Raw genomic sequence first — 13270 nt, forward strand, 5'->3', positions numbered from 1 at the left:
TATAAATTTTAGTAAATATAAATATAAATTATATATTTTTTGTGTATAAAATTTTAAAAATATAAATATAAATTATTATTAATAAAAAATAATAATATTTATTAGTTATGTAGCATTACTCAAAATTATTAAAGATTCTAGCATTCGATTAAACATTTCTTAACTCTTAAGAAATAATTCAAGTGTATGTTTACTAGAAAATTATGAAAAAAAAGGCAATTGCAAGTATAATAATGGATTAAAATAATGTTATGCATCTGAATTATTTGTTAACAAAATCTAACTAAATTAATTTAATATAATAATAATTAATAATTATAACTAATATTATTTTAAATTTTATTATTTAATTTAGTTTATTTTTATTATTAGATGTGTACCATTACTCAAAAGATTAATAGCTAATTATTAGTTAAATTAAAAGCAAGGTATTTGGAGTTTTGGACACGCGTTGCAAAGTACAAAAGTGAAGAAAACAAAAGTGACCTAGCTATTGTAGGATAGCTATGCCGGGATTGATATTATCACTTTTGTGATTTCTTCTTTTAATTATTCTTCATCATTCTTATTTTGTTTTTATAATGATGGAAACAGAATTATTGTGAAAATAATTTGCAATGACTTATAATAAAATAAAACATTATCAATTAAAGAATAATAATATCTATTTCTCTATTTTTGCTAGCACAAAATAATCGACACAATTAGTAATAGTCTCATAGTTCACAAGAACATATTTTAAAAATATAATAATACATTTGTTTAAAAACTTTTATGTATTGAGTGTATTGAAGTGTAAAAGAATTATCTTTAATAGTTTTTATTAATTTTTCAATATTTTAAAATGTATGTTTAAGATATATATTAACAAAATTCATTGAAAAAATAAATTATTTTATAAAAGAAATTAAAAAGGATAGCCTTGGTGGCATGGGTGATGAGAAGGAAGGAGATTAGTGGATGATACATATTGAAAGCAAAAAGTGAGGGATAGATGAGAATCCGCTAGTGGATTCACTGATGCGTCACGAGAACCCTCCAATAATCAAAAGTCAAGCACAAATGGAAAAGAAAAAAGAAAAAAGAAGAGATGTGGTCGGTACACATGTTTTAAAGCTTATTATTATACAAATAAAGAAATTTAATTTTGATGTAGTTAATATAAATTATTTTATATATTTATTTAATTATATTTATTATTTTAAATAATTATTTATGTAATTAATATAAAAATAATTATTTTATTGATATAATATCATTTAATAATAAATCACTAATAGATATATATATATATATATTGAATAGTCACATCATTTAATGGTACGAAATAATTATATCATAAGTGGATATACTCTCTTTTTTGGAAATTTAACATGACTAGCATGTTATTAAATTCCCTGAATTGCCTATGAGGGAAGGTAATATTACCTAGGGTTTTTATCTATGTAAGTCGTTATGGACACAAGTAGCTAGATGGCTATTCATATAGGCCTAAGTAGTAGATGAAGAATGGGACTATCAAAATTAGGGTAGGGATATTAACACTTCATTCCATTTGCTTAAAAAAAGTTGTGAAAAATGGAACAATAATTATGGTAGGTCTAGTGTGAGATAGAGTCAAATAATGGATGGGATTCAACAAGTTAGGTAATTAATTAGGTTAAGATTATCATGATAATTGATAAAATCAAATATATAATCATTATATAATTTTGACTACATGTGTGTATTTATTTTAATATTGTACATACAGTAGTACATACTGTTCATATAATTTAATTTACAGTAATATTACACAACTAATAAATATTATTATTTTATATTAATATTTGATAAGTAATAGTTTGTATTAATATTTATAAAAATATATATATGTAAAATATATATAATTTATATATATATTTATTAATGTTTATACATGTGAATTAATATTATATATATATATATATATATATCAGAATTTGTATAAATAAACTAACAAAATTTATTTATTAAAAATAATTTAATATTTATACTGATTAAATAGTGACTAAAATTACTAAAAACTGCTCTTTCTAAAATTTTTTCTTTAATTTAAATTTGGTTAGTATCACTGTGTACATGCTTTTCCAATTGCAACTATTACTTTTCATTGGTACGAGGGAAAAAAAAGAACAAATGGTTAAATTTGAGTTGATCATGATGTTTTTTCGTCATTTTTTTTTATTGATGGCATAAAAAATGTATTAATATAGCACGTCAAGTGATACTATAACACATATTTAATAATCTTAATTAGTGGATAACACAATAAATTTATAAAGTTAGATCAAATTAATTCAAATTGAAGAATTTTAATACTTCAAGGTCCTCTCTCAATTAAGTTTTGATTTAATATAATGAAAAAGTATAGGACTAGCAACTTTATTAAATTTTGGCTAGCATATAACTATAAAAAAAAAAGTGAATAATTCTACACCATTGGATGAAATCTCACACCATTAAAAATATTATTGATGACTATTTGATAGCTACAAATTACAAAAGTTGCTGACCCCTAATATTTAATAAATTTATCATGTTAATAGCAATTTGTTGTGATATTAGTTAATGTGCCACTTTAGAATATTTTGATATATGTCATCGACAAAAGAAGTGACTAAAGGATCATAATTAAATTAAAATTTTTGAACTACGAATTTGGTTAAAAAAATTTTGGGGACCAATTTAGAGAACTGGGTGATTTTTTAGAGACGAATTTGACTATTTATTCGAGGGAAAGAAAAAAAGTTAAGGCATTTGGATAATGAATAGATGATAGCACTACTGATGACTACTGATGAAGAGTTAGTTGTCATGAGAAGTTATTTATTAAGGCAATGGCTGCAAAATAATAACTTCTCTACTAAGTAGCGTTCTCTATAGAGAAGAAGGATCACTTGAATGATGGAGCAGCTTTATTGGGAAGAATCTACCCATGGCTCTTGAAAGAGAAGCATACATGGAGGATATTGTGTAGATTCTTCACACTTCTACTCCACTTTCAACACAGTTTGCCTAAGGCCTTATACTATGTAGCAGAGGGAAATTAAAGCATTCTCCAGCTCCAAAGTTTTATATGTATCAGAAGCTTTAATTTGGGTACAGCCTTGGCAAACCGGCAAGTCACAAGAAGGCACTAATGGACACTCCTATATATACATATAGAAGGGTCCTTATATGGCTATGTATCAATCAATTCAATTCTGTACTAGTTAGTTCTTCTTCTTCAATTAGAATTTAATAACCTAAGAAGATGTTCCTCCTTTGAGAAGCTACTAGCTCTTCAGTTTCTGCAGATGAGTATGTAGGTAGGTAAATGTTTGTGTCTGTCTCTTTTTTTTTTCTTTTTCTTTTCCCTTTTTCATGTGTGTATGTATGCTTCTTGTGTTATGGACTTATGGCCTTGCATTCAATAAAAGTTTTCATCTGATGTTTCACTGTTGAAGTTAATTATCCAACAATTTCTTGACCTTCCAATGGGGAACATGTTGAAATTGTTGGTTTCCAAGATCTAGATGCCTATTTAACCCCTTATTGGTTTAACACTTCAATGGATTATCAATTCCCAGTTCCCTTAGGACAGCTTCTACCTCAGTAATTACTTAAAAAAAACAACACCCTTTTACACAAAATTTGATTCTTCATTATTGTCTGCAACCAAATCTGTCATAAGATACTGAAAATAACAGCTAAAAAATTTGAAAATGATGTGCCATCCAAGGTATAATGGCATGTCCTTGTAGCTAGATGAGTGTAATTTGTAAAAAGCCTATACACAATCTTGTCACTCAATCGAACTATATATAGCTAACTCAATACAACCTTATATATGAACAACATTTCTAGTGGAAAAAACTCAGAATTAGACATTCCAGTTGTTTGAGCTGATGATATACGTGTGCCGGGTGGCCATTCTCTTGGTCGCGATTGCGAGTTGGAATATTGAAGCGATTACTCTTCCGGCCTTCCGGTTCTTCCATTTCCCTTGTTGGGGCATGTGGTTCGCAGAATGTTTTTACATTTTCGAGAATTTTCATAAAATTCTCAAAAAGTTTCCAAAAATGTAAAAACATTCCCCAAAACACAAGCTCCCTAAAATCCCAACTTGCAAATGCACAGTGAGCATAAAACCCTCTTGAAATTAGTAAAATAGTGGAAGATCATCAAGTTTTCCAAGTTCCCCTTCCATCTTTTAAGAGAGAAACATATAGTAATTCATTCCAAGTATCTGGCACTCCTGGTAAACACCAATGGCTGCAATCTTCAAATAGAGAGTTGTTCTGATCTGTTGTTGATGGTTTATAATCCTTTCTATATATGGAAGGATGCCCATCTTTTCTGTAATCAGTGAGCCTGCTAATGTTCATGTACACAACTGGTGTCTTCATGTTATGGATAACATACTCCACAACCCTCATCTTTGAAGGATACTTTTGCAAGTAAGTTTCATTGAATATTGGCTCAGTTTCTTTGTGGCACTGTCCTCCTGAGTTCCATTGCCCTCCCCTGAAGAAATGTCTTAGAATTTTGAATCAAAGCCATGCATGCAAGTTCAAAATATTAATTAAGGCTGTCAAACTCTCAAATGAGCCAGTGAAATCTCATGATTAAGAGTTTACAAATTGAGTTTTTGATGTAAGTTGAAGGGCCAATTGTGTTATTTTGACATATATGCAATAAAATGGTTGCTACAGTTTTTGAACACTGAAGAAAAGTCCACACAGTACTGTTAATTAATCATATACATAATAACATAAATGAATGGAAGCTAAGTAGAAAAGAGTGATACCAGAAATGTGTAGTTGAGTATCCCCTGAAGAAAACCCGGGTTTGATTAGGATCAATGTGTCGGTCAACCCATGTAGCCCAAGTGGTCAAAGCCCTCTTGTATGCATCCAAAGCCTTAAGTCTTGGGTATACATGGTTCCCTTCTTGATAGTAATCTTCTCTGAAAAGGGAATTATAGTATATACTCATGAATCAATGTATGAAGAATATTGGAGCAACTAGCTAGATTCTTATGATGATGAACTGACCCTTTAGATGTTTTCTCATGGGTCCACCAATGTCCTGTGTTGAAGACTATGATATCAGCATCCTCATACTTTTTAGTTGTTTGGTCCATCAAATCCAGCCTCAGTGTCTCAAATGTCCCATTCTTGCCTTTGAGAGTTGACTCTTGAACAATGAATGGTGACATAACAAAATCCACCGAGCAATTATAATCCTAACATGAACAACACACACCAATAAATTGAGTTATGTTAAATTCAATTGAATAAAAAATAATAGTTATATATATGGAAGAAGCTTGCTTGCCTCAAATCTAAAAGCATAGACACCTTTCTTCTTAAATTCCCTTTTTCCCGAGATCTCAAAAACACGTGCCTTGTTTTTTATGCTTTGGCGAAGGATGCATACAAGGGACTCCCACATGTTCCTGTTAAGGGAATCTCCCACAAAAACCAACCTCTGTCCTCTAAGCCTCTCCAGAAAATCACTTGCATTCAAACTGTCATATGAGTGTATATCAATCATCAATACTTAACCAATGATATCTTATAAAAGATATTAATATGTTCTAAATAGTGAAAATTAATAAATACCTTGGAATGTGACACCCATTTGGCTTCCACTTCCACTTGACATACTCAGAATCAGGCCTCTTATTACTGTGACAGTCAAAATCTCTGTCAATGAAGGGACAAGAACCTAATGGATAGTAAGGCTTTGAATCATCCCTTACCCACTTCCCATCAAATATGTTACAATTCTCATACAAACCATCATGAATAATGCCAGTTACATTCTTCTTGCTTTGCTCATACCCCACATTATTAGGACTGCTTATAATTAAACTTGAAGAACTTTTCATTTGTGTCCCATTGTTATTCCCTTCCCCAGAAACACTTGAATAATTTGTAACAACCCTTATTCCTCCATCATGAAAGTTTGAATCTTTGGAGATCCTAGATGAATTCCCACCACCTGCAGTTTTCCTTGAAATTACTCTTTCCTCATCATGTGCATGCAAGGTTGCATTGTTGTTTCTATTATTCTCATTAGTAGTAGAATTCACCAAAATAGTGCTATTGTTCTTCACATGAACAGAAACACTTGCTAAAGTTGAAGTTTCATGATGAGAAACATTATTAGAAGGGTGGAAGTGATTGTTACAAGGTGAAGAATAATAAGTGTCATAAAACGGTGGAACAAAGACATGTTCAACCTTGGGAACCGAGTTATTAGTACCGAGGAAGAAGAACAATGAGATTATGAAAAGAGAAGATGCAACAACTAAACCAAAACCAGCAAACACTTTTCTCCTGTGTGAAAGAAAAGACTCAGAGAATGAAGAAATCCTCTTGGTGTTGTTCATGGAGATGGAGAAGAAGAACAACATGCATGCCCTTTTCTTCTGTCCCAATGAGTCATTAATCCAAGGCATGGAACAAGTGCCAAAATACAAGAATAATTAAATAAACAAATAAACAATGTGTCAATTGAATCGGAGTTGAGAGAAGAAGATTCAGTGGCACAGAACTGTGGTGTGTTTTTTTGTGTCCTTTTTGAAAGTGAACTGCTGAACCTGCATCCTGTTCATGCATATATTGCCCAAACTAACCTTTTCAAAACTGTAAACTTCTTTTTTTTTTCTAATTATTATTCAAAATTCTTAATTTCTTTTTTTTTGAAAAAAAAAATACTTGGATAGAGATTACTGTTTGGGATGCAAGATAATATGATTAAATTGTTTTGACTTAAATAAATGTGCAGAGGATTTTCCATTTTGGGATATAAGTTCAAAGTGACCGACAATTTTTATCATTTCAAATATATTTATTTATTTGACGAGAAAAAAATTGGCCGTAGAATTACCTATACTTGTTAATAGTAACACTATGTCATTTAGGTCCCCCCCAAAAGAAAAAGAAAAGAAAAAACAAAAATGTTCGAACACCTGTGATTGAGATTTCAGATGAACATTGTTGTTTTCTTATAGCAAACTATGCACTATATATGCACAAAAAGTGCAAGTTGTCCTGCTAATTGTTTTTACCCTAAAAAAGAATTGAATGGCCTCTTCTTAGGTAATTTCGAATTCAATTTTTAGTGGTTAAACAGAATTAGAAAAATCCGGTTTTCAAACGTTATCAATGAAATCATGCTCTTAATCCTTTCAGAGTTTTTTTTTTAATCGAAAATAAGAAAATTCGAATTCAGAATCTTTTAGATGATATATAATTCATTGGCTTAATATCTTCAAAGTTTATTTATTTAATATTTTCAAATCATATTTCTATTTTTCTAAACCACTAGTGTTTTGAAATCTTCCCAACTCCAATTACTGGCTGAAATCAGATTTAACTTATCATCAAACTTTTTTTTTTGTCTTGACTTATCATCAAACTTGTTTAGCACTTTATCTACAATCACAAATACGAACTTAATATCCTAACATCTTAACTTGGACACTATTTACAGCCTGGTAACAATGAATAAAATTAGAATTTGTCACTTTTCTTTTGTCGTATAACTAACTACACATGTATTTAATTTATCTGGAACTATTAGAGATTTAGAGTAGAATCTATTTTTTGAGAAATATGAGTTGAAGTAATAAATAATTCAGTTCATTCCTATCCAGATAATGAATGTTTAGAATTTATCTCATGCAAGAAGACATTAGTTTTATCAATAAATTATAGCTTAAATAGGATAACCTCTTCGTACTCGTCTAAAAGATCAGAGTTCAAATATCTCTTAAAAAAAGAAGACATTAGTTTTTCTACCTAAAACATTCCGGCAAATGAAATAAAATGGAGGGACAGTTTTGTAAAGGTGTTGTTTGCAAAAGCGTAGTAGTAAAAGAGATGGATGCCACGTGGCACGTGTAAAGGAGCAAGTGATAGTGTAAGTAAAAGTGCATGTGGTGGTGGTGTTCCCCTTGAGGTTGTGTGGGGCAGCACCGCCTTCACTCGCCGCTGTGATTAAGACGCGTGGAGCACATGGGGTAGGTAGGAGAGTGCTTCGTCATGGGTGAGCGTGATAAATCATGATTCATGAGAGTGCAGAGGAGCACAGCGTTACTGAGATGCAGGTTAGCTTTTTTTTCAATGGGGGTAGTGGGACCCTTTGCGTTGCGTTGTAGTGAATCCCTGGCGGTTAATCAATGCGGCGACACGATCCGCAGACATATTCCAGCTCTGCAGCTTAATGTAGTGAAGTTCTGCCACGTGGCTTCATATTTGACTACGTTGGAATTCGCCGCTTCACGCCTTCACCCGAAGGCCACTAGCGGCTAGCTGGTTAGTTCCACTGCTCCACAGATGGTTTCTTAATTAAAAAAAAAAACTAGCCCAACTATTGAGCTTTCCTTTTGGGCTATAGTGTACTCATTTAAGAAAATTTGGGCCTTAAATTGCATTGGACAGAACTAGCACAACTGTGACAAAAATGTAAAATAGCCCAATTCACAACCAAGAAGGGAAATAACGGAATAGGTGTCAGTCACTGTACAAAAAAAAGGAGATGAAGGATTCTTGCGTTTTATATGCTAACTTAATTTGGGCTCCGGTTCCGTTTCGATACCAAAAAAACTAGAATTCTCCACCGTTGATTCAAAATTCTTTTGAACCAACTACAATGCATGAGTTTCCTTACTTTTCTTTTAAAGAACTTTTTACAGAAGAATACAAGCAATCATATTCATAGCTATTGACATTAGACACCAAATACATATATAATAATGTTGTGTTTTTCTTTAACCGTTGAAACTACATCTATATATAGTGGAAAACCAGGATGATTTGTTGTCATCTTGGGCCAGAAAGCTCCATAGCTTCTAATATGAGTGAAGATTCTTCTATGAAATCTGAATATCTTTGAGGGTTATTTTCACTATTACTAGATCGGAGCCTTGGTGTTTCAATCTTGTGTGACTGTGAGGCCTCCCATCTCTCAGCTAATCCATCACCTTCCAACATCTTCAATACTTCTGACATCTTCGGGCGATGCGAAGGCTTGAATTGTGTGCATAATAGTGCTACCTGCACCATTTCTTCCAACTCAAGCAAATCAAAACTTCCTCTTAGATCTTTGTCCACCATTTGGCTTAATCTTCCATCTTGGTGGAGCTTCTTAACCTGAAAGCTCATAATAAACACAAGGATTGTAATTTACTCACCAAATGCTAACTTGAAGGGGAAGCAATGAGAAGAATGAGGGTTACCCAATCAAGCATGACGCCCTTCTGGTTTGCTGCTCGCCCGAAATCTACAGCCTTATGGCCTGTGATTAGCTCAAGAAGCAAGATTCCAAACCCAAACACATCAGTCTTCTCTGATGACTGACCTGTTGATAAGTACTCTGGAGCAATATGGCCGACAGTTCCGCGGACAGCAGTTGTCACATGAGTATCTCTGTGATCCAGAAGCTTAGCCAAACCAAAATCGCCAACAACTGCTTCGAAATCTTCATCTAGCAATATATTGGCTGCTTTGACATCACGATGAATAATTTTCGGATCACATTGTTCATGCAAATAAACCAACCCCCTCGCTGTACCTATCGCTATTCTCTTCCTCCTCACCCAATCTAAGGCTGGCCGACCATGAACATGATCTGTTATCAAATCCGAAACCAAAGCCAGGATTAAGTAATGAGTGTTGAAGATATAGGAGTGTATTCTTCAGCAACTAGAAGCTGAAAATATCATTGCTTAGCATACAAGAAACAAAATAGAAACAGCAGTGTTCCATCATGGAGGCTAAGTAGCTAACCTTTTAATTTAGAGGCTACACTGCCATTGGACATATAAGGATAAACAAGGAGCCTTTCATTCTGAGTACTGCAAAATCCACTGAGACGCAGAAGATTCCGGTGCACAGCCAAACTTATTGTCTCAACCTCTGTCTGAAATTGGATCTCACCACCAGCAGCATTGTAATCCTTCAACCTTTTAACTGCCACAATTGTTCCATCATTCAAGCATCCTTTGTAGACTATTCCAAAGCCACCCTTTCCTAAAATATTCTTTGAACTGAAATGGTCTGTTGCGGCTCTAAGCTCTTTGAACGAATACCTCTTCAAATGACCAAGGCGCACCTCAGGGTCGTATTGCTCTGACAAGTAACAAAGAAAGTACATTGAATACCACACAGAAGAACTAAAGAAAATATCAGAACACTAATCATGCTTATAAAATTAAGTTCAAACCTAATAAAAAAAGATATTATGGATACCAGGACTCTCAAAATGCATGATTTCCTGATATGGTATCTCATTAATATCACATCAGGGTTGCATTTGGATTTTGCGCGTATTCATGATCAAATTCTATATTCAACTACAATGTAATGTTCATTAAAACATTTTCAATGGGAAAGATGAAGAAAAGACTAACCGCTAACATCAAAGAATATCTGCTGATTCTGTCTGTATCGCCACCAAACGAGAAACACAACAATAATTACAATGATAAAAGCAGAACCGAAACTCGCACCAAAAGCAACTGCAACACGATGGCTTTTGTTGCTAGAGTCTGATTGAGCTGGACAACCGACAACCCCCCATGTTCCAACATGCCATGAAATTGTTAGAAATAATTAATTTGAAAGTTGAATACACAGTTTAAGGGGGAATGCATGCCACTGGTACCTGTTAGAGCATCTGGAGGGAAGGAAAGTGGTTCTGGCAACACATTAGAACAGTTATTTGCTTTTGGACCACATATTAATGGGTTACCCTCAATCCTGAAAGTTAAAATTGAGCAAGATATTGATACATCACTTTTTGCATCAGGCTTGTCTATAGAACAAAAGAGTACAAAAATAAAATGGTCTTACTTGAATGTTCTTGCTGTTACTCTTGGCAAAGAACCACTCAAATTGTTATAAGAGAGGTCCCTACATAGATTGGACCAAATAGTTAACATGCCATAGATATTGTTAAATATTGCGACAGATATAACTGAAGAAAAAGGGGATAATAGCACAAAGAAACCTACACAAGTGTTAGACCTTCAATGTTACTAAGAGACTGAGGGCATGCTCCGGTAAGGCTGTTATTGTTCAACCGCCTGACACGTACATACCGCAAATTTAAATGACCATCAGAGATAGAATGTCAAGAGTCATCATCAAAATCCACAATCTTCACATCAAGAAAGGAAAATTGCAACTTACAGGTAGTTCAGGCTTGTGAGGCCTCCCAAAGAACTTGGTATCTCACCACTAAATGCATTATTGGAAAGGTCAAGTGTCTCAAGCTTTTTTAGCTTTCCAATTGCAGCAGGAATCTGACCAGAAATAGCATTGTTCTGAAGCAACCTGTAGATGATGAGTACACAATTATTTCAGCATCATAACTCTTTCCTAAGTATCATCTATCCATGAGTCTAAAGAGCATACATTTGGAAAATGATGAAGGAAACCAATAACAATTGATGAATGAATGCTAAACCCAAGTTCAAATTCAAATCAAAACACAGAAAGGAAGAACCTTTATAAAGAGTTAGTATGACTTACACTGATTGCAAGTTAGTAAGGTTTTGAATCCCTGGAGATAGTGTACCAGACAAGTTCTGACTAGGCAATCCCCTGATATGAACAAATAAATAAATAAATAATAAGTGCAACCGACACTAGCAAAAGCACTCATCTCATTTTCTCTGATCAAAATGTAATGAACTTACAATGCAGAAACGGAGCCATCTAGAGAACAAGTAATCATCCTCCAGCTACAAGGATCAACAGAATTGATATCCCAATTCTCAAGGACATTGTGGGGATCATTCAAGCCATTCTTAATGGCCATCAGAGCTACAACTGTTCAAGGAACAAAATCAACACTGGTAAAAAATAGTTTCCATCTTCTCATTTTTCTCAGCAAAAATTAACACAAAAATAGAATCATCAACTAGAATCCTCCCTCTACCATCATAAGTTGTACCAAAGATTACTATTTTTAAATTGGAAGGTGAAAAAGAAATTCAAGTAGAAGTTAAACTGTTAACCTTCATAATTTATCCCGGAAGGAGAAAGAGCAGAAGAAGACATTTCCACCATAGCCAAAAGAAGTAAACCAAGTAGCCATGAAACTGAACTACTAAGTTCCATTCTCTATTCTCAGTTCAATTACACACTCTTTCACTTACAAAGCAGCCATTAATCAAAACCACCATAATTGAAAAGTACACTCCCCATTGTGACAAGGAACTTATGTCTGCACCACCTTATCATCAGCTTATCCAAACAAATAAAAGCCTTTCTCAGAATCAGATTCTACCAAAGCAAGTGCATTTTTCCCAAAAATAGCAACTTTCCCATGAGAGACAATTCTATAGCCATCAATCCAACCAACCCAGATGCCAAAATTGCATTTTTCGCCACAGAACCAGCTTGGAACAGGAGAATTTTAATCCAACTAGCAGTGTCTGAGACCAAAAGATTAATCAGCAACCAGGAAAATACACAAAAGCCCAAAAACAAACCAAACCAAACTTCGAAGCTCAAAATTCTAAGATCCTTGAGATCTGAGAATGCTTGATATGATTTCAATAAGGTTATTGGACAATCCCCAGAAGCTACATGTGTGCCTTAGCAATGCTTTCTTCCACTACCATTATCTTCTTTATCTTGCAAAGGAGCATGAAACTCACTCTCTCACACACAAAAAACCAAACACATAGAGGCCAAGACAAAATGCCAAAGTAGTCACACATGTAGATGCAGAAACAGAAACCAGTAACGAAAAAATTTATTCTTTTTCTTAAAATATTACTAAAAACAATGCAAATAGTGTTTTTATATATAAAAAAGTAAAAAAAGCTGCTTTGTTTACTATTTGCATTATTATTAAAATTACAGTGATTGGAGTGAAGATATGTGAGTGTGACCAGAAAGGAACAATGGTCTGTGTAAGGGAAAAGCAAAGGTGAAGTCATTGACAGGTCACGTGCTTGGATTGTCTCGGTCCTTGTTTGCTTTTGGCATGAAAACACAACTTTTTCAGAATTTTCAAACAATTATTTATGTCTCTATGATGGATATGATCCTAATCTGTATATCATGTATAAATAATTAAATATTAAATAAAAATTATATTATTTGATTAAATATATTTATAATGTTTGTTATATGGCCCAAGAAGGGAGAAAGCTAAAATGCACCGCATGCTCTTTTAAGAAATTGGTTATCAAAATTATTTGTAATCTTGTATTATTAATAGTATGGACCTTGGACCAGTG

The 13270-nt window shown here is 33.2% G+C and overlaps 2 protein-coding genes across 3 annotated transcripts; both read right to left on the reverse strand.

The window, feature by feature from the left end:
• Positions 1–3641: 3641 nt before the first annotated feature.
• Positions 3642–6603, reverse strand: LOC112791766 (protein trichome birefringence-like 2). 2 transcript variants are annotated; one of them, XM_025834724.3, is made up of 5 exons: positions 5628–6603; positions 5341–5533; positions 5058–5248; positions 4811–4969; positions 3642–4539 (listed from the first exon to the last, which is right to left on the reverse strand). In XM_025834724.3, coding segments are annotated over exons 1-5 (1386 nt in total). In that variant the 5' UTR covers positions 6470–6603; the 3' UTR covers positions 3642–4538. The 2 variants fall into 2 exon arrangements, with proteins under 2 accessions (XP_025690509.1, XP_025690508.1); XM_025834723.3 differs by having other exon boundaries at positions 3642–4527; positions 5628–6602.
• A 2024-nt stretch (positions 6604–8627) lies between these two features.
• Positions 8628–13055, reverse strand: LOC112791767 (protein NSP-INTERACTING KINASE 3). The gene is made up of 11 exons (XM_025834725.3): positions 12038–13055; positions 11717–11849; positions 11550–11621; positions 11208–11351; positions 11030–11101; positions 10869–10928; positions 10681–10775; positions 10427–10573; positions 9804–10145; positions 9254–9645; positions 8628–9167 (listed from the first exon to the last, which is right to left on the reverse strand). The coding sequence occupies exons 1-11, from the start codon at positions 12138–12140 to the stop codon at positions 8838–8840; spliced, it is 1890 nt and encodes a 629-aa protein (XP_025690510.1). The 5' UTR covers positions 12141–13055; the 3' UTR covers positions 8628–8837.
• Between the last annotated feature and the right edge of the window lie 215 nt (positions 13056–13270).

Source organism: Arachis hypogaea, chromosome 3 (assembly GCF_003086295.3).
Source record: "Arachis hypogaea cultivar Tifrunner chromosome 3, arahy.Tifrunner.gnm2.J5K5, whole genome shotgun sequence".
Lineage (NCBI taxonomy): Eukaryota > Viridiplantae > Streptophyta > Magnoliopsida > Fabales > Fabaceae > Arachis > Arachis hypogaea.